Source organism: Haliaeetus leucocephalus, unplaced genomic scaffold (genome assembly GCF_000737465.1).
Source record: "Haliaeetus leucocephalus isolate CR32 unplaced genomic scaffold, Haliaeetus_leucocephalus-4.0 Scaffold93, whole genome shotgun sequence".
Taxonomy (NCBI): domain Eukaryota; kingdom Metazoa; phylum Chordata; class Aves; order Accipitriformes; family Accipitridae; genus Haliaeetus; species Haliaeetus leucocephalus.
In genome coordinates this window covers 2,866,302-2,885,268 of record NW_010972529.1, presented here as the reverse complement: position 1 = coordinate 2,885,268, position 18,967 = coordinate 2,866,302, and the positions used below count along the sequence as shown (strand labels likewise).

At 40.5% G+C, this 18,967-nt stretch overlaps 1 protein-coding gene across 3 annotated transcripts in view; it reads right to left on the bottom strand.

Moving 5' to 3' along the window:
• APP (amyloid beta (A4) precursor protein) overlaps positions 1 to 18,967 on the bottom strand; it is a 232,634-nt gene that overhangs the window by 117,958 nt on the left and 95,709 nt on the right. For all 3 annotated transcript variants that reach the window (XM_010585305.1, XM_010585306.1, XM_010585307.1), the window contains exons 4-5: positions 3,698 to 3,810; positions 2,014 to 2,207 (exon numbers count right to left, since the gene is read on the bottom strand). In XM_010585305.1, the coding sequence (XP_010583607.1) occupies positions 2,014 to 2,207; positions 3,698 to 3,810 (307 nt within the window). The remainder of the gene's footprint in view (positions 1 to 2,013; positions 2,208 to 3,697; positions 3,811 to 18,967) is intronic.

Sequence of the window (18,967 nt, the reverse complement as noted above, 5' to 3'; positions counted from 1 at the left end):
GCAGGTGGGGCGCCCGCGGGGCGGGGGGGGGTGGGGGGGGGGGGGGGGGGCGGAAATCAGTATTTGCTTGGAACTTCAGAAATGGATTGAAATGCAATTACAACTCCTATTCTTAAAGGATACAAAATTTATGAAGTTATTCTTGAACTCATCTCTTCAGATATTAAACTGCTTTATGAGGAACAAAACGGACTAGAATAGTAAATTAAATGTTCAGTGACAAACATGAAAAAGACAGAAATAAAAGGGATATCTTACAAACAAAACTACTCTATATACACCCCTGTGAGCTCTTTTATTTAAAATATTTAGGAATCTTTGATTAGATATATGAAGGAAAAGTTTTATATCTATGTATTTTATATATAGGGATATGTAATAAATATATATCGATAAGACAGGTAATAGGTATATAAGATAGATCTAGGTATCTATCGTGTGTGTATATATATGTATGATAAAAAAAGCAAATTTGTCTCAATTACAACAAGGTCTGCACTCATTTCTTATTCTAAGAGAACATATTCCAATCAAAATCTAAATGAAACATACAGAAGTGACACAGCAACAGTCCAAAGGCTGGTTTACAAATCCCACTGAAAGGGTTATAAATTGTGACGCTTTGACAGCAGTTGGAAGTACAAGTCAGAAAAAAGCCTGAAGGTGTCAAGGTGGAAGATGAAATGTTGCTTGATGCAAGTTTCTCGCATCAAACAGCCCTGACCATTCAGTCCCATTTATGAGAGAAAACTGGAAATTACAATGGGGAAATATTTATTTTAAATAAACTTATTCCATTACTCACAACGAACTCTTCCTTGCAACATTGACTAAAGCTTTGTCAGGAAAGACTTAGATGCTCACCATGACATGATTTCTAATTTTTCATTGTCTTAATGCCATCTCTTTGCACCAAATTACGGCAATTCAATCTCTGTCCTTCATCTCTACTCTGTTCCTGAACTTGTTTCCATCTGGATTATTAAAAACCCCAAACTTAACACAATTCAGAACTATTAACTTTCCTCATTATTCACTTCATTCAGTCACCATTTATTTTCAGGGTTCTGCTTGAAACCACGTGTAACCTGCCCTGAGTTTTGGATTTTGTATATTATTCATAAAAGATGCAGTATCATCACCTAAGAAATAGAAACACTGTATTAGCACAGTATGAAGTGATAGAAATCTAGGGAGCAGAAACAGAATTTGAATGTAGATCTTAGTTATGAAGAAAGCTATCTTAGAGAGCTGTTTGAATTCAGTTGCAAGGACATAACATTGTACTCTGTTCTCACTCTGCTGTCTAACATGCTCAGGAGAGTGATATGAAAAGGCTTTGACAGCACCGGACTACTCAGTTACAACACAGTCATAACCCATATTTGGCTCAAAACTAGCCTACATGCACAGTGGATGTTAAAGGGTAAAGACAAGCATGGTATTTTCCCATCCACTGCTGTCTTTCAAAGGAATCCTCCATACTCCAACTTAACAGCAGCGTAGTAATGAACCTATCAAAGGCTAGATATTAAAACAGATTTTCTTTTAGATCACATTTAGAAAGTAATTGTCAGCAGAAAAATATTCTTACAGTAATAATGGTACACAGCTAATGCCTACTACAAATGAAGACTTTTCAAAACCTCCAACAGTTATGTTAGCTGAGTATCTGCTACAGTACCCCAGACTGCACATGAAGCATCTTAAGAGCACAGTATTTATCATTTAGCTGTCAAAAAGTATGTATTTAAGCATTTTTGTAATAAATATGGCAATACTTCTCAGTGAAGAAAAGATGAAGGCATCAAAAGCACAATAACTATATTAACAATAAGCTTTTCTGTAGCAAGTTAAAAATAAATGAGTAGAACACTGATGTTTTCAACCATTATAGCTGCAAGTTCATTTATAAGGAGCAGTGACTCTTCCACACTAAGGTTTTTTATACAGAGTTTGGGTATCTTTAGTAATATGATAACAACAAGTTAAAGGGTAGAAAGTCACTCTTACCTTCCATCTGCATAGTCTGCATCTGCACCTCCCCACCAGACATCTGAATCATCATCTTCAGCATCAGCCGAATCAAGATTGTCGCCTTCCTCCGCTAACGGGCAACAAACAAACTCCACACCACAAAACTTGTCGATTCCACAGGGCAGCAACATGCCATAGGCATGCAGGTTCATACTCTTCTCACTACAGGACTACAGAAAATAGAAAGAAAACAGCAACAATATTGTCATGAAGAAAGCTGGAAAAAAATGTTACGGACCTCAAGAAAATATAAGGGGATGCATGCTGCCTTAGGAGGTTGAAGCTGGTGAATTGCATGTTCCCTGATTTTTGAAAGATGATTTAGAGTGGTCACACGTGCATTCACTGCCTGCACTGTAGATAGCTCCCTACCTGTGTCCACATGACCACTGTAAGCAACAAGCTCTCCCTTCCCCTGCCCTTTAGACTTTCCCAGTACAGAAAGACTTGCCTCCTCCCATATACGTGATGACTCCATATCCTCTTGCCTAAAATCCTCACAGGCTCTGCCTCATAAACAGGAAACTTTAAGGCAGAACAATAATTTCATCTATTAATCCTGATCCTGAAGTATTAATGCTATTAAAGAGTTCATTGCAAGATAGATTAACATTTAAAATACCTGTTATACTGGAAACATGCTGCATCTGGTCTGACACCTCTACCAGTACAGTACCTTCTAGCCTTGTTTGGAAAACAGTCAGCTGTGCATAGTTATACCTTAAAGATATAGTGATGTAGGACAGGTGAAAAAAGGAAAATAGTTCAATGGTGCACAGTGATGATGTTGTTCTAGGCTACGCCACTCCAAGTTTGCAAATGCTTAAAATGGACTAGAATTTGCCTCCATGAAGATTGGTGCCTTAAACACTTCATTTGATGGGCAACAGTATGATTCAAGCACGAACTGAAAATTTGAAAAGCTGCTGAGCACATTTCAATTTTGATCTCCAGAAGGTGGGATAACATACAAACTATGAGGTTCCAAACAAAATATCAGCCAGAAATCTTCTTGAAGCTCATCTCAGTTTTTATCCCTACAACCTCTCTACATAAGGACATAAACATCTAAAATGCATTAGCAATTACAACATTAGGTTTATTTCTGTTTTCAGTAAAGCACTGGTAAATTGTAAAAACTCTGTATTTGACTGCAAAATGTCTTTGGCTAGTCCTATGTCTTATCAGCTCTCCTACCCTTTTATGCTGAAGTTCACACACTGCATTCTTTGAGGCCTGTTTGATCTCTGTGAAGCGGCTAGCATGCCAATATCCATACTGAGGACGATGATAAAGGCAAAGCCTAGGCATTAGTGATCAATGTTTAGTTCCAGAGCAGCACTAACACAGGAAGCAGGAGGAGGCAGAAAACATGGTGGGTCTGTGAGTGGATGTGAGAAAAAAAAAAAACAAAAACAGTGCTATGAAACAGGGTCAATGTTCAAAGGTCAACATTAAGTATCCAGTAGTGGACTCTGAAGTCCTCAGCAGAGTGGCTTCCATTTCGTACCTTACAAAGCAGAACAAAAAGCCATTAACTCAAACGTTCATAAGTACTGCTTTTTGTTTTCCATGTCACTGCTATATTTAAACTCACCCTCAGAAGAGTGATACGGTTCTAAAGAAGGAAGGCAGGAAATTTTAAGACAGATGAATATACCTCTTTAGCAACAGTATGCCAGTGCAGGTGAGTTTCACACACATCCATCCTTTCCTGGTGAAGGAACTTGCACTTGTCTGGTACCAGAAGGGCATCACTCACAAACTCGCCCACTGAAAGCAAACAAAACAAAACAGAGTTAATTTTGCTTCCAGTATCTCATCCTGTTAAACCTTTAGCTAGGCACAGGGCAGCTTTCGTGAATGAGTAGCATGGTCTGTTTGCAGAGAATGGAACAGTTTCTAAATGGTGCTTTCATTATCATCTTCTTCAAACTTTCCATTTGAAAGTAGCTCCTGTCTTTGATCTCAGAGATGTATTAGATTATGAAAATTTTAGTAATATGCTAACTTCCACATACCTAGTGTAAAACTTGCAGGACCTATCAAAGACATGTGTGGTGCTACATGAAGTTAGGAGTTGGTGGATCCAGCTCCTGAAAAGGGAGTGCAGGGTCAGGGAGGGACAATCACATTTTGCATCTGAGTAGCAGTAGGGAGAGGGTTAGAAGTGTTTTGAATTAGGTTTTCCACACAAAACAAATCTGACACCAACACATTGTTTCAAACAATTCAGGAGTATTGCTACTGAATTACAGCAACTACAGTCCACTTAGTTATTTTTGTTGATGCAGTCTCTTTATTGCAACCTCATTTCATCAGTCAGAAAAATTCAGGTTAGCCCAGAAGGCTGATGAGCAAGTGGAGCTCATCAGCCAGGGAACAAGATGATCCATGGATCACCTGAATATCTGGTCAGATTGAAGTGGGGAAAAAAGGCTCTTTACCAAGGACATAATTGACCAAAGAGATTGTGCTGTCTTCAGCAGCAAAACAAAAATGTACATGCTAATGAAATAAACAATGGTCTCAGCTTCAGTAACTGATGAATAAGAAGAAACTCAGCTGATAAGTAACATGATTTATTAGACTAAAATCACTGTAATTCTGTACAATTCTGGCATTGCAATTGAATAACCCCAAAACCCCTCAAAGATTTTTTTTTTAAAGGAAAAATTACAGACTACTTTCAAGAAGTTGATATACTGAACAGACACTGGATTGTGAAAGCACATGACTCAGCTGGCATAAATTATCAGCTCCCTGAAGCACATTTGTCCGTAACCTCCAAAAAACTACAGTGAATGAACCAAGGTGTCCCAATGGCTGCGTGGATGTAATAAGAGGCTAATTAATCAAAATGAGATGACTACAAGTTTACTGTTCCATAGAGGGTCGTCTCAGGGAGCTGATGAAGTGGTCCTTGAGGCTTACAATTAAAAAGTCAGTTTTAAAAATAATCAACACCCAATATACTGGGAGAAAGCAGAGTTCAGCAAATAGATGTATACAACTTTGCTAATCACCAAGATGTGTATTTCACATTAAATTCCTTGCTATATTTCAGTGCTTTTGATCTGAAGCCTTTAAAAGCCAGTCAGTTCACTAGGAAAAAAAGGATTTTGTTACCTTTATCCTTCAGTGACATACTCTAATGCCTGCAAATCATTAACAGAAATGCCTTCTAGAGGTGCCCAAAATAAACTTGCAAAAGTAGAGTTAAAACACTTTCTGGTAACCGAAAATACAAAATCTGCAGCTTCTGTTAACAAAGTCTCTGCTCCCAGCGGTATCACACCCAAATCTTGCACTGAAATTTTAATAAATTTGCACCTTGTTTTTAGCTGTACTTGTCTTTCTGGGGACCATCCTGCCACATACCCAAAGTGACATAAGTAATTGGTAATTACTAATGCTTCAATTTAGTCAGGTACCTGAGCAAAAAAAAAATCCTGGAGTGCATTTTACTCTGTCAAACTAAATCTGATTTCAGAAGCTATGGACACAAGTGTGTGTGAGAGCTTGTGTCATCTATCTGACTTCTGACACGCACAGGCACGTGAGTCCACATACAAACACATGTGATAACCTCTGCATGAAGCTAATCCATTCACCTGAACACCCTGTAATATCATCAGAATATTGTGTCCACAAAGCTAGAAGGCAATTAATAGTATACCTCATTGCTGAAAAAAATAAGCCTACATTGTTTCAGCAAAAGTAATGAATACGGACGTACCACCAAATTACAGTTACCAAATGTAAGATGGAAAGCTCTCTGTCCAAAGATGCAGGCAATGCAGCCTGGGCTGCAGTGTCATTAACAGTATGTATGAGTATGCAATTAAAATTTTTTAAAAAGTAATAATTTTTTGCATGTCTGATTATATCAACTAACTAAAGAAATACTAGACATTTGGATATAATTGGAAGTATGGTATTAGCATTGACTTTTATACACAAAATCTGCTTTATAAAATCAGATTCCTTGAAAATAAGGTAACAGCATCCTCATGGTAACCCAAATTCTCATTTCAAATGAGGCTCCATTTTGCAACTAATTGCTGAACTTCACAGAAATAAACAATCCATTGGAACAAGCTCCCCTCTGATTTTCAGAAGGAAAGGAGGAGCTGGGGAGAAGGGTGGTTGTTTAATGTAATGTTCCTTCATTATATAGAACTATAATAAATTATTTAGGGTTGTGAAAATCTGGGCAACAGCAATCACTTACAGCTTTGCATGTGATTCCTATTGCCTTCAATTCAGTTTTTTATTAGGAATAAAATTTAATTCTGCCCATTATTTACACACAGAGCTCACGCCCTGGAAACTTTTTTCATTCATTTCATTATAATTATTACTGAAGTTTAAATGCAAAACTTTGAACTTTTGTTCTATTTTTGTGGTTGTTGTTTTAAATAAATTAATGTTCAAGTGGCAGTTTTATGAACTAAACTGAATTCACTTGACAACTGCAACATTTATTTAGCCTGGGCTAGTGTAACAGAAACACAAATCATCAGAAAGAAGCACTTCAAACACTTTTGACTTGCACACAAGCTTCTACCTCTATCACTTCAGTACATGTTTAACTTTCAATGCTACTGAATCATAAGACTTTGGAGATTCTTTGCTTTTTTGAACAAGTAACCCAAAGACTATGCAGGGGAAACAAGCACTTGTGAAGAGAGAGCAATCCTGTGCCTCCTAAGAGAGGGGGCCAATGTGCATGGCTCTAAACATAAGGAAAAACTGTAATACTTTTTCTGTTTGCCAGTACAAGCCACGACTGAGGTAGCTGCGCATTAGTACATTTTTCTGACTGATGGAGCATCCCAGCCCAGCACTGGTTATAATTTCCACTGTCAGGTGCTGGGATCGCAACACACAACTGAACTCCAATCTTACGTTTTTCCAATACAGCAACATACCGACTTGCACTGCACCAGGCTGTCCCCAACACCCTGCCTGCGAGGCTCAAGTTGGATGAGTGTTTTCCAGGTAGCAGCACTGCCTTAAAAGCCTCCCTAGCCCCGTGCCGTCCCCTTGTCCTTACCAGCACCCTACCCCTGCTCCTCCACTGCCCACCTGGCTGCCAGTAAGCCATGGCTGAACCACGACCACGCCACAGGACAGAAGGGCTTGCAAATTTTGTACCAAATCCACATCACGAAGGGCTGGTATTATTACCACCACCAGCACCACCTCTGTCAGGCTCGTATTTATCGCTTTTTCCTGTACTCTTCTGCCTTCTTCAGTGTCTCTTGTATTTTGATTACAGCTGTACATCTGTGCTTTGCTGAGGTACTCTCATAATAAGCCACAATGGCACAATTTGTCTTTTGGTGAGCTCATAAATCACTAAACTCCCTCAAGTGATCCAACATGCAAGTGTAACAGCTACTTCGTTTTCCAGTAGCTGCTTACCCACTCTTGCAGGGAAAGGCTGAACAAAACCAGATACCTCCGGCCTGTGGGTTTCTGACGCATCTGGAGAAAACAGCCCTGAAGGGGAATTCCGGGTAGAGATCATGTTACCACGTTAAAAAAACACCACCCTGTGCCTACCATTCATTTAGCTGGAGGCTGACAATCTGCTGCTTGCCCTTTTGAAAAGTAAGTTGCTTGTTGCCAACTCAAACCTATGTCTTTTAACTGCACATTACTGAAACACGGATTGTGTCAACATAGTAAGTCACAGCTTAATTTCATTTTACAAATCTTTACAATTTTTTTTCCTTAGTGTCAGCAATTCCTTTCCTGATGCCCAATTCTCCATTATGTTTGTAGCACACTTCTTCATATTGCCCCATCCTGATGTATCAAAATGGGGAAGTGGTTCGCATTTTTCAGACAGTTTTGCCAGCGGTTATAATGCCACATTTTACTATTAAATAATTTTACTTCGGTCAAGCATGCCCTATTCTCTGCAAAATGCTCTTGGAACTACAACAGATTTTTTTATGCTCTAAGACCAGAAGTTCTGGTTCAGAGATATCATTTTTCAACACAGTAAAGACTAAGAAGAGCATTAAGAATCAACCTCTAATAAAAGAATTAGGATTATAGTGCAGGCAACTGTTCACACACTCTTTTAAGTCTTCTCTAGGAAAAAAAAGGCTCAGCAAGTGGGCACGCTTGTAAGAAGATGATTGCCCCATCTGTTTAATGGCAGGTATGGTATCAGGGCACAGTAATTCAAAATAAAAATACTATACCCTGTGTGAGACATGGTCCTGATCAGCAGATTTTTCCATCCGCTGCATAAACCAGATAGGATGTGAGGATCCATCTGACATTGCACAGAAAGAGAGCAAAGATAAAATGATAAAGGTAATAAAACAAAATCCATGACAAAACCAAACACCTGCTAGCAGATGGTTAGGATCCTAACCAAAAAATAAGCATGTTCAAACTATGTTCAGAGGAGTACGTTCAAACAAAGCCTGTGCTAAATTTTGCATGAGGAGGCAGCACACATGCTGAGGCTCTAGGACTCAAGGCTTCATTTTCCATGTTACTCATGAGAACAAGGGCCTTGCTAAAATGAATTTACAAGCTCAAGTGCTTGCACTGTACATATTTGAGAACATTCAGAGAAATGTGTCTTTTCCCTGTGACTTCGCACAGATTATCCTGAGCCATCACAAGCTCCGCATAGTGCAGCAAGGAGCAGATCAACCCTGCATCTTTCCCCATCCTGCTGCCATGGGGCTTTGCTCTGCCCTGCTCCCCAGGTGCAACAGCTCAGCTCCCCTCAACACCTCTGCTAGCTCTTATGCCTACTCAGGCACATTTATTTATTATGTATTATGTTATACATACATTATTACATTTACTTAAGCAGCCATATAACTTTAGGTGCTTTTATTAAGCTGTTTATATAAGCGTTTATATAAGTGTTTATGCGCCATGCTCTTATTTATAACGTTGTTAATTAAAGTTAGCCACAATCTGCATCAGATTGCAGGCCAAACACACAGGCCTCAAGTGCAAAGAAACAACACTATTGAAAATACTTTTTCTTTTCTTCAAAAGTCCAGAAAAGCAGAGAAGATGCAAAGCACCTAGATACTTCAAAAATGCATTTCATTTTTCAAGAAAATGACCCAGCAAGCACCATTATCTAGCAAAAGAGTGAACCAGTCATAGTGTACTTCACTATTTTAGACTTGGTATCTACAGATGAAAAGGGAGAGGCTGTGCCTGTGAAAACCTGAAGGAGGGTTTGCTGCCGTGCCCAGCCCCTGGGGATGGATGCCTGCCCTGGCTCACGGCATGGCTTTCCTCTGAACTTGGGCACAAAACATGTTAAGCCAGACTGTTAAAGATCTTCAGTCTAGTTTACAGTATTTTAACAGTCTACACTAAATGAGGGATTTGTAGATTTCTCCAATTTCAAATTTAATTTTAAATGGAAGTTAAAAAGCAGCAGTATTTAGGAACTATGTAAAAGCCCACGTAAAAGATAATTTCTACCTACACCGTTACCTATGAAGGACTACCAATATTAATACCAGTACCCAGTCGGGTATCAAATATCACCCTACTGTATCTCGTCCCCCAGTAACGTACAGGCATTGAGAGCAGCATCAAACACCGCCGAACAACTCACCCCCTGCCCCGGCAGTTGCTAGCGAAGGGCAGGCTGCAGAGGAGCTTGCATGCAGGGACACCAGTGGGGAGGTGGAGAGCCTGGTGCTGCACCACCAAAACCCCGCTAGCCTCAAAAGATCGAAATCACCTCCCTCAACCCCATCCCAAATGCCAAAATGAGCGGCATCTCCCTAAAACCCAGCCAATAGCAAGGCAAGGTGGTGCTGATAAAACATGATGTCTGTGTCCCAGCAGCTTGGACCATCTGTAACAGGCTTAACTCCTGCCTGTAAAACTGCCCCCAAAAACAGCTCTGTGAGAAAACTGTCCCCACTACACCATGTTATCTGTAACCTATGGCATGAATTTCAGTAAGAGTCTCACGGCACAGCAGATGGACAGCAATGCAGACCCGAATTTGAAGGGCAGAAGCAGAAGTAACAGCACGATATGCGCAGCCACCTCTGGAGTGTGAGGTGGGAACAGCTGCAGCTCTTCTGTCTTCCAGAGGCTTGGCCAAAACCAACACTGACCCCATTAACACATCTCTGTATTGACCATTTCATCCTCATAAAGTTCCAAGAAGTAATTTCCCATAACTATAGCTGGGGTTTTTTATTATTTTTTGAGCAAAGCCATCCACTATGTTTTAAGCATCTAAAACTAAGGCCAGTGGCTCTCCCAACAGACATTTTCATGGCATCAAAGCAAGTGCCTATTGCTTTAGTATTTTTCTGCTTCAAAGAAATCCTTGAATGCTTCTGTATTCCTGCTTTCAACCAAACTTGAAAAGGTAAAGAGAATACACCCACTAAAAAGTGGTTTATTGTTCTGTTATTTAGCATACATAGCAACAAATACACCCTGATTTAACAACCCTCAAGTAAACCACCTTCACTATTCACAACATTTATCCATTTACTAGGCTACAAAAGGCAACAATTTGGGATGAGCAAAGCTTTTCTATTAGATTAAAAACTGACCGGTAATTCTAGCTGTACTACACCTTAGTGCCTTGATACTCTTACAACAATTTTGAGAAATCACGACAATTAAGGTACTTTTCACAAACACTGTGATGGCACACAACATATGACCATACTTGGGACACAAGATCAAGGTAAAAGAAAACCCACTGTAATAAACTCATTGACATCTAAATATGCACACATGCCCCATAACAAGGATCTCCAGTCTTGATATATTCTGCGAGTCTTGGAAAGTTCAAATACCTCACACAAAATTCTGGAGTGGGAAGGCCTAAAATCCTTTAAGTAGAAGCCATCAAAGCCATCAAAGCACATTTGTCTGGATGAAAATAATGAACTATATACCAAGAAATATACCTGTAAGTAATTCATGGCGTTTATTATGTCTTCATTTTCATAAGGTACCATACATAAAAAAGGGTTATTCTCAAACCTTCTTCCTCCTTCCTCTGTAGCTCTTTGATCATAGACATAAATGGAATTTCTGCTCACTTTGCTACTTTTTTGCCTGACTGCATTTTCTGATAAAATTGTCTTACTTTCCAGACAGAATGCAAGTATCATTCAGATTTGATGCATTATGCCTATAATGGATACATCTGTTTGCATGCAAGAAGATTCAAATACACATCATCACACATTCTGGTATCTTTATAGACAAAGCATATAAACATTCCTTAAAAGTCTCCTTTTTTCCACTTGTCTCCCCATCTTCAAGGAAAAATCTTGCTGGCAGTACAGTGAGATGCCTCCTGTCCCTTTCTTGCTCATTAATGCAATATAACAGAACTATGCTAGAGGCCATTATGCCAGCATCATGAGTCCCCATGTCACATGTTGGGATTCCTCCTCCTCCCCCCATCTTCCTAAAAGGCCCAAGAAGTCAAAAACCACCATCCCAGAACTTGTTATTGGTGTGACCAGCAGCAAAGGTCACCCCTAAAAGGCTATCTGAAGGGTTTCCCCTTCAGCTTGCTTTCTTTAGGTACCAACCACTCACGCTAGCCAACTTTCTCGCCCTGTACCACCTGCATCAAAATGCTCCCTCTCAAACATGATTTACTGAGAAACAGGCCCAAAAGCAGGCTGCAAAGTCCAGCTCAAGAAGTTGAGAAATTTCAGGAGCGAGTTACTCTCCCTTCCAATTCCTCAGTGCACTGGGTACATCTTGCAAAGCTTCTGCACAAACAAGAGAGTATTTGTTGCAGACAGAGCCCCCTCCCTTCCAATTACATAATCCTGCCTAATTTCTTGTAAACAGTGAGTTAGAAAACAGCAGGAATAATAAAGTCTAGAGATGTCACTCTGGACAGCTTGACTCCATCCTGCCTCAGTCAGAGAGCTCCTACATGATGCTGCCCAAGTAAAAATCTTTTCTCCTCCTCCCACACCATGCTTAATTGCTTATTGCTTCCTTCCCCTCTCTTCTCTCCAGCCCCAATAGACTTTTCAGATCCACTTTTCACTCCATCATCACAGCAGTCCAGTTTGATAAATCTGTTACAGGACATGGTCAGCTGCTCTGGGAGGGCTGGTGAAGCATTAGGGACTGAAGCCCAGCTGCTTACAGTTGAAAAAAGCTTATAAAGTGAAAGATGCCACCTGTGGGTGCTTGCCACAGGTCATTTGGTGGGGGTTTTCTGGTGGGTTTTGGAGCAGGTGGGGTGTGTGGTTTTTGGGGCATTCAAGGACCCATCCTAAACTGACAGCAGTATGCCTAGCTAAAACAGATCATCCACAGTATTATAGAAAGAGAGAGCAATGAAAAGCTGGAAGGTGCTGGCAGCCAAGGCAAGTTAGAAAGGACTGCTTGATTCTACATACAGCATACTGGTGGCAACTACTGGGTTCCTCAAACAGGAGGAGAGAATAACCCAAGAATTTATTGTAAATTGCTTGATCTACAGAAAACAGTTGGTAAAATTCACAGAAAGGAAAAATCCTGAAGAAAACCACTACTAGATAAACTCCAAGGAACAGATTTGAAATATGAAAAGCTTTATGAGACCATTTTGTGAAGATTTAATCAGAATTTTGTCAAGATTCGCCAAGCAGAATCCTGCGACCATGAAAACTATTTGAAGTATCCTGAGCCACAACCAAGCCGGCAGAAAAATCAGGAGGGAAAGAGGACAGTGGTACCTTGAAAGATAACAGCACATCTACTCCACAAAAAAAGTATGTGCACTCGGGCTGTTTACACAGTACTGTCTGGAAGATGCAGTTATATGCCTGCCATTACGTGCCTGCTGCCATTCTGTTTGAAAAGCATCCTGTCCCTGTGTAGGTTTTTACTACAGCAGCTACAGTAAAAGATACACAGAAATGTTGCTCCTCAGAGAACTGACTACCTCAGTCCAGAAAGGAAGTGCAAGGAATAAGACACTAGAGTATCCTGACCTTCCGTGCCCACAAAAGTTGTCATGGAAAACAAAACCATAAAACCGGAAATGTTTTCTTTATAAATATTTCTTCTTCAAAACAGTTGAATTCTTTTTCTTCCACACTGAAGTGTACACATCCCTGTCAAGTACTTAGAGTGAAATACAATATGTGGGTGTAGGAGTGCAAGGAATGGGAAACAAAAGGGCAAGAAAATAAAGGACCTTCTATTACCAGAATGGTACAGCAGAAAACACTCCAAGTATTTGGGAAGGCTTTTTTTTACCCACTTAAGATCCCCCTGCTCCCATCCCCCATTTTGTGACAGTGCTGTATACAGAGCAATTCTCCATCGCCCAGTGGTTAAATCCATTGTGTATGAAGGCCTTTTGTTCTCCACATCCACTTCTTTTCGCAGTGCTTAGCTCATAAAAGCCATCATCAAGCATGTCCCAGGACCTTGAGGTCATTAACTGATTAAACTGGGTAAAACATAAAGTATACCACCATGGGCATCAAAAGGTATTTGAGGAACTGGCTGAAACAAAGGTCGTCTTCTCAAAGGGGCACTTTTTAAGAACCCCTTTACCAGAGGTCAAAGAAACAACACTATCTGGACTCACTAACCATCAACGGAAGCAAAGAAGAATGCTACCCAGGCTTCATTATACATACGGGTGCTGCACGTGTTCTTGGTAAAGGACCACCTATCACCTCAAGAAAGGACCTATTTCATTCGGGACAGAAAAATATCCTTGGTATGCAGCCGAAACAGTCTTTATACCAGAACCATTGGTCCAGTGCTGAGATATTGTTAATGCAAAAAAATAAGGGATCCTAAGAAAGAGCCTCAGGTGGGGAGAATTATTTTGCTGAAATATATTCATAATTTTCAGGTTCTTTTTTAATATAAAGTACATTTTGATTTTTTTTGTGTGCATCGCAAAATATTAATTGCCTCCTGCCTTGTAGTCTTCTGACTTTTCTGAGATTCCCTTTATTCCTTGTACTTATGTGCTTAAGTCCTCTCCCAATTATCCATCTCTTCATGACTGATGAACTCCTTTACAATTCTGCTCATGTCACTGCCAGGTGGGACACTCAGTAGTAGAATATGGCATGAGTCAAGCACCAAACAAATACCAAAAAAGCCTGTCAAGGGAGAAGTTGCTTGTGGAAAGTCAGCACAGATCGCTCGCAAACCCTTGTCAAGCGCCCTTGGTTCCCATGGCAGGTGACAGAAACCAGCAGAGCTGCACTGAATACCACTTGGTCACATTTCCCATCAACTGGTCCTCCAGCTTCTGCCACTCACAGGGGAACCGCCTGCCTCTCCCATGCTCTAAATTCATGAGGAGAGCTGGAGACGTGTGTGCCAGGGTATGTATTTGGCAATCACAATATGGAAAGAAGAACAGTAAGGAAAAGTTGAGGAGGTGTGATCTCATTTTATGATACAGGATCAACACATACCCTTCCCCAGACAAAAGCACTTCTTAATTACAGAAGCTTTTTAGTTTCAGTTGTGAGTTCTGGACCTCTTCAGGGCTATTAATGGAGTCCCCCCATCAACACCAGTGAGCACTAGTTAGACGACAAATAGAAATCCCCTTTGTTCAGTTTTAACTGTTTTCAAACTGTATGTTAAATAGTTTACCTAAAGTAGGAAAGTTGATAACCATTCCCAGGCTTATTCAAGGCAACATTCACTCTTCTCTGTACTCAGTAAGATTTTAATGAAGTTGGTTTTCCAAAAATGTCAAAAGAGAACAAAAGCTAGCAGCCTTTAAAAAATAAAAACATTTCTAAGAACCTTTTCAGACATTATTAACAAAATTGCATACCATGATTTGATAATAAAGATGACTGATACTGCAGGACCTATTTTAATGCTCTTCCTTATTTTTAAATATAAATACCAAATATAACTTAATGATATTTCTCAAAAGCAGATACATTCCATATCTTAAGGAATCCTATCTTTGTGAGCCTTATTTTTCCCCCAGCTGCCTTCAGGTTTTTACAAGCTATAATATGGCTGAATTTCAAAATAGATCATGCTTCATAAGTGCTACCAAATGCAGGAATTTTAACATTCCAGCTATTAACATCACATTCTGCTGCTGCCAAGATGCAGGACAAGCTGCACATCGATTGTTATTGTTTCTGCTCTCTCTCTCACAGCAGGCAGCAGACATGTTTTGCAGCAAGGTCTGCAAGTGCAAATCTCTAAGTAGTTTAAAATTTCGTGCCTCCTTTCTGGCTGAAGTAACACTTAATGCACTTCATTACGTAAGATGTACTTGGAAAATGGGCTCTGAAATGGAAACAGCATTCAGTAAGAAGTAATTGGATTAATTTATACATTAATACCCTATGTATTCATATTATTGACTTGCTAAAGACACCAATCAAATGGTAAGATAGCACAAAGATAGGATGCTTGGAAACAATTCAGCACAACTGGGACCAGTAATCCCACTGTGCTTTGCATTATTCTGTGATGAGATGCTTCTCATGGGCCATTCTTAGTAATTGGGGTAAAGCATCTGGCACAAAGAGCAAGATTAGAGAAGGCCTCACTAGTCACTGATGTCTAGAGGGAGTAATGACCATAAGCCAATATATAGGTGGAAAGAATGAAAATGCTAGACTTCTTTAATGTTTGGCCATCAAAAGCTATTTCAAACACTAGGATTCCAATGAGGAATATACCATATCTTAAACAAGGAAATGTTCACTTCAGTAAGATTTCAGTTTTGTGGGGTTTTTTTTTGCCCTTCCTACTGCATGTTTATAAAAATTTGGATTCTTTTTACTTAAGCAGTAATTTAATTCAGTCGTTGCTCCCTCTCTCTCTTCTGGCAAAGAACAGAAATCACTATGAAATCAAGTTCAGGCAGTAATTTTTTCTGCAATACCACCTTGTGCAAAGGCTCTGATGAGTGAATAACTCCATAAGCAGCAGCTGAAGATCAACTTAGCAGAAATACCTTACTGATTATTAACAACCTAAGCAATCGCTTCCTTTAACACTGCTGAGCCCTGAATATTCAATTTGCCGAGACCAAACTTCCACTCAAATTGTTACCGCCTCTGGGTGGACTTTGCTGTACACCAGCAACACGAGTTAAAAAAAAAAAAAAAAAACCAACAAAAAAAACCCACTTTCAGGCTTTGCAAAGTTTACAACTAACCAGATTAACAACTACCTGACAAAATGTGGTTTTGCGCTATACAGAGAAAAGCCTTTACTCATCTTGCAGGAAGGATGGGAGTGTGGTCTGGCAGCTCAGCTACAAGGCAGCTGGGATGGGACAGCTTGAGAGAAAGAGAAGGGCTGACTCGGGCACGATAATTCAAGGAGGCTACAAGACAAGCAGTGAGGTAGACTGAATGCAATGTTACACTCTGCATTCAGCGAGCACCACTTTATAGAAATAAAACACTAATTATAAGAAATGGACAACTGATAAACACTGTCATTTCTTCATGTAAGGACAGTTCTGAATGGCTAATAACCTATGTTTCTAAGTGCTAGGGCAATAGAGGACTCCCTGAAACTTGTCTACATCTATCATATACTAGTTCTCCAAAGAAAGTCTTCATGGTCAGAAGCTTCAAGTTGTTTAATTTATAAACCAGCCTCCCACACAAGGTTCAAAGCAAAACCTGATTTGATAGATTGCAGAGTTTTGAGAAGGTTCCTGATGTCTGGAGAAAGGCAGAAGCTGCAACCAGGTTGCAAGAAAGATGCTTTGGGGAATTACAGGCCAGTCTGCCTCACTTCAGTTTCTGAGAAAATCATCCATCAAGTCCTATCGAAAGCCATTTCTGGGCACATGGAGATGACAACTATTTGCAATAGCCAAAACAGATTTAACAAAGGTAAATCATGCTTGATCAACCTGACTTGCCTTCTAGGATGAAATGGGAAGATCAGCAAGTAAGAACAAAGCAATAGATACCATCTACCTTAATTTTAACAAGGAATTTAATATCATCTCCCTCTCGCAACATCTTTGTATCCAAGTTGTGATGTTATGATTTGGGGGGATGGACTACTAGTTGGGTGAAAAACTGACTGTGCTGTCAAGCTCAATGGGTAGTGACTCATGGCTGTACTCCACCTGGAAGGGATTAATGAGTAGAATACCTCAGGGTTTCATTTTGGCACTTGTTTTGTTTAATATATCTATCAATGACACATAGAAGATAGAACATACCCCCAAGAAGTCTGCAGATGACCCCAAACTGAGGGGGGCAGTTGACACACTTGCAGGCAGAGCTGCCATTCAGAGGCACCTAGACAGGATGGAGGAGTGAGCTGGCAGGAACCTCCTAAATTTCGACAGGGACAAATTCCAAGTCCTACCCCTGGGAAGTAATAAGCCCTGGGAATGACACAGGCTGGGGACAGGCAAACGGGGGAGCAGCTCTGTGAAAAAGGCTCAGCTGCGGTCAACAGCAAGCCGAGCACAAGCCATCAGTGTGTCTTGACAGCAAAGATGGCCAGTGGTGTCCTGGGGTGTACAAACAGAAGCACATACAGCAGACTGAGGGAAGTGATTAACCCCTTTTACCTGGCACTCATTAGATTGTGTCTAGAATACTGTGTCCAGTTTGGGGCATCCCACTACAATAAAGATGTTGATGAACTGGAATGAGTTCAGCAGAGGATGGTCAAGGTGGCTGGAGAACTTGGCCTATGAGGAGAGACTAAGGGAGTAGGGCTTGTTCAGCCTGGAGAAGAAATGGCTTCAAGGGAGAGAATACCTGCCTGCTCATACCTATGGAGACATCATGAAGACAACAGAGCGAGGTGCTTCACAGTGCTTCACTGCAGGAAGAGAGAGTAGCCATTGTTTGAAACAGGAGAGGTTCCTACCAGATATAAGGGTGGGGGGAGGAGGGGGCGTAGAATCACAAGGATAATTAAGCATAGGGAAAAAGCTGCCAATAGAGGTTGTAGAATCTCTTGTCCTTGTAGGTTTTCAAGACCACACCAGACAAAGCCCTGAGAAGGCAGTCAGAATTCAGTAACAGCCCTGCCTCAAGCAGCAAATTGGACTTAGGAACTCCAGAGGTCCCTTCCAACATGAGTGACCCCACGATTCTATCCATCCCTTAAGTCTTCTCCACCTCCCCACATGCTAGCAAACAAAACCAAAGATGCAACAATCCTTGACTTTCTTTCAGTCACGCTGGCCTTCAAAACATCGTTATTTCTGTACCCATCCTGTGACCTACTGTTTGGGTTTTTTAAATTGTTGCAAACTATAGTATCATCAAGAAAGTGGTGCCCTGCCTATTTCACAGGCACCTTCACATACTCTGTATGATCACAGAAGATTAACTGAATAACTTGTTTTTCTGTTATCTATCCCAAAAAAGGGTGATAGTTGAGTCAACTTTATGGACAGACAAAACGAGAGGCACATTCTCAATATCACACACTGAAGTCTCCTGTTCGCAGAATAGGCTTCTCACACCATCTTCTGCTGGCTAATGAGGAAGACAGTACATCAGATTAGACAAATCACCTGCCTTACTAGGGACACAAATTTTTTGGACCCACTCCAGACATTAGAAAATAGTTTTTAGAAAAAACAATGCAAATGCAGTTTCTGGCTTCTAACACTAAACATACTGAGAGAGGAAAGGGTACAGCATCCTGTCCACCAACACCCAACTCTCCACATGCCATTTGAAAGGTAGGACGTGAAAGTAATGACTGCTACTAATGATGGGGCTGAGTTGCTCTGACTGACTAAAAGTCAAAAGCTCTGTGTTGTCACTAACCTCCCACGAGGCCACACAATAACCCAGAAGTCAGCGTAGCGTACTTTCGGCATTTGGTCAAAGTCAACAATTTCTGTGAATGCACAACGCCATGTAAAGATTTAATCTAAGCATTACTACCTACAACCCCCCCCCCCCCCCCCCTCAAGACACACACA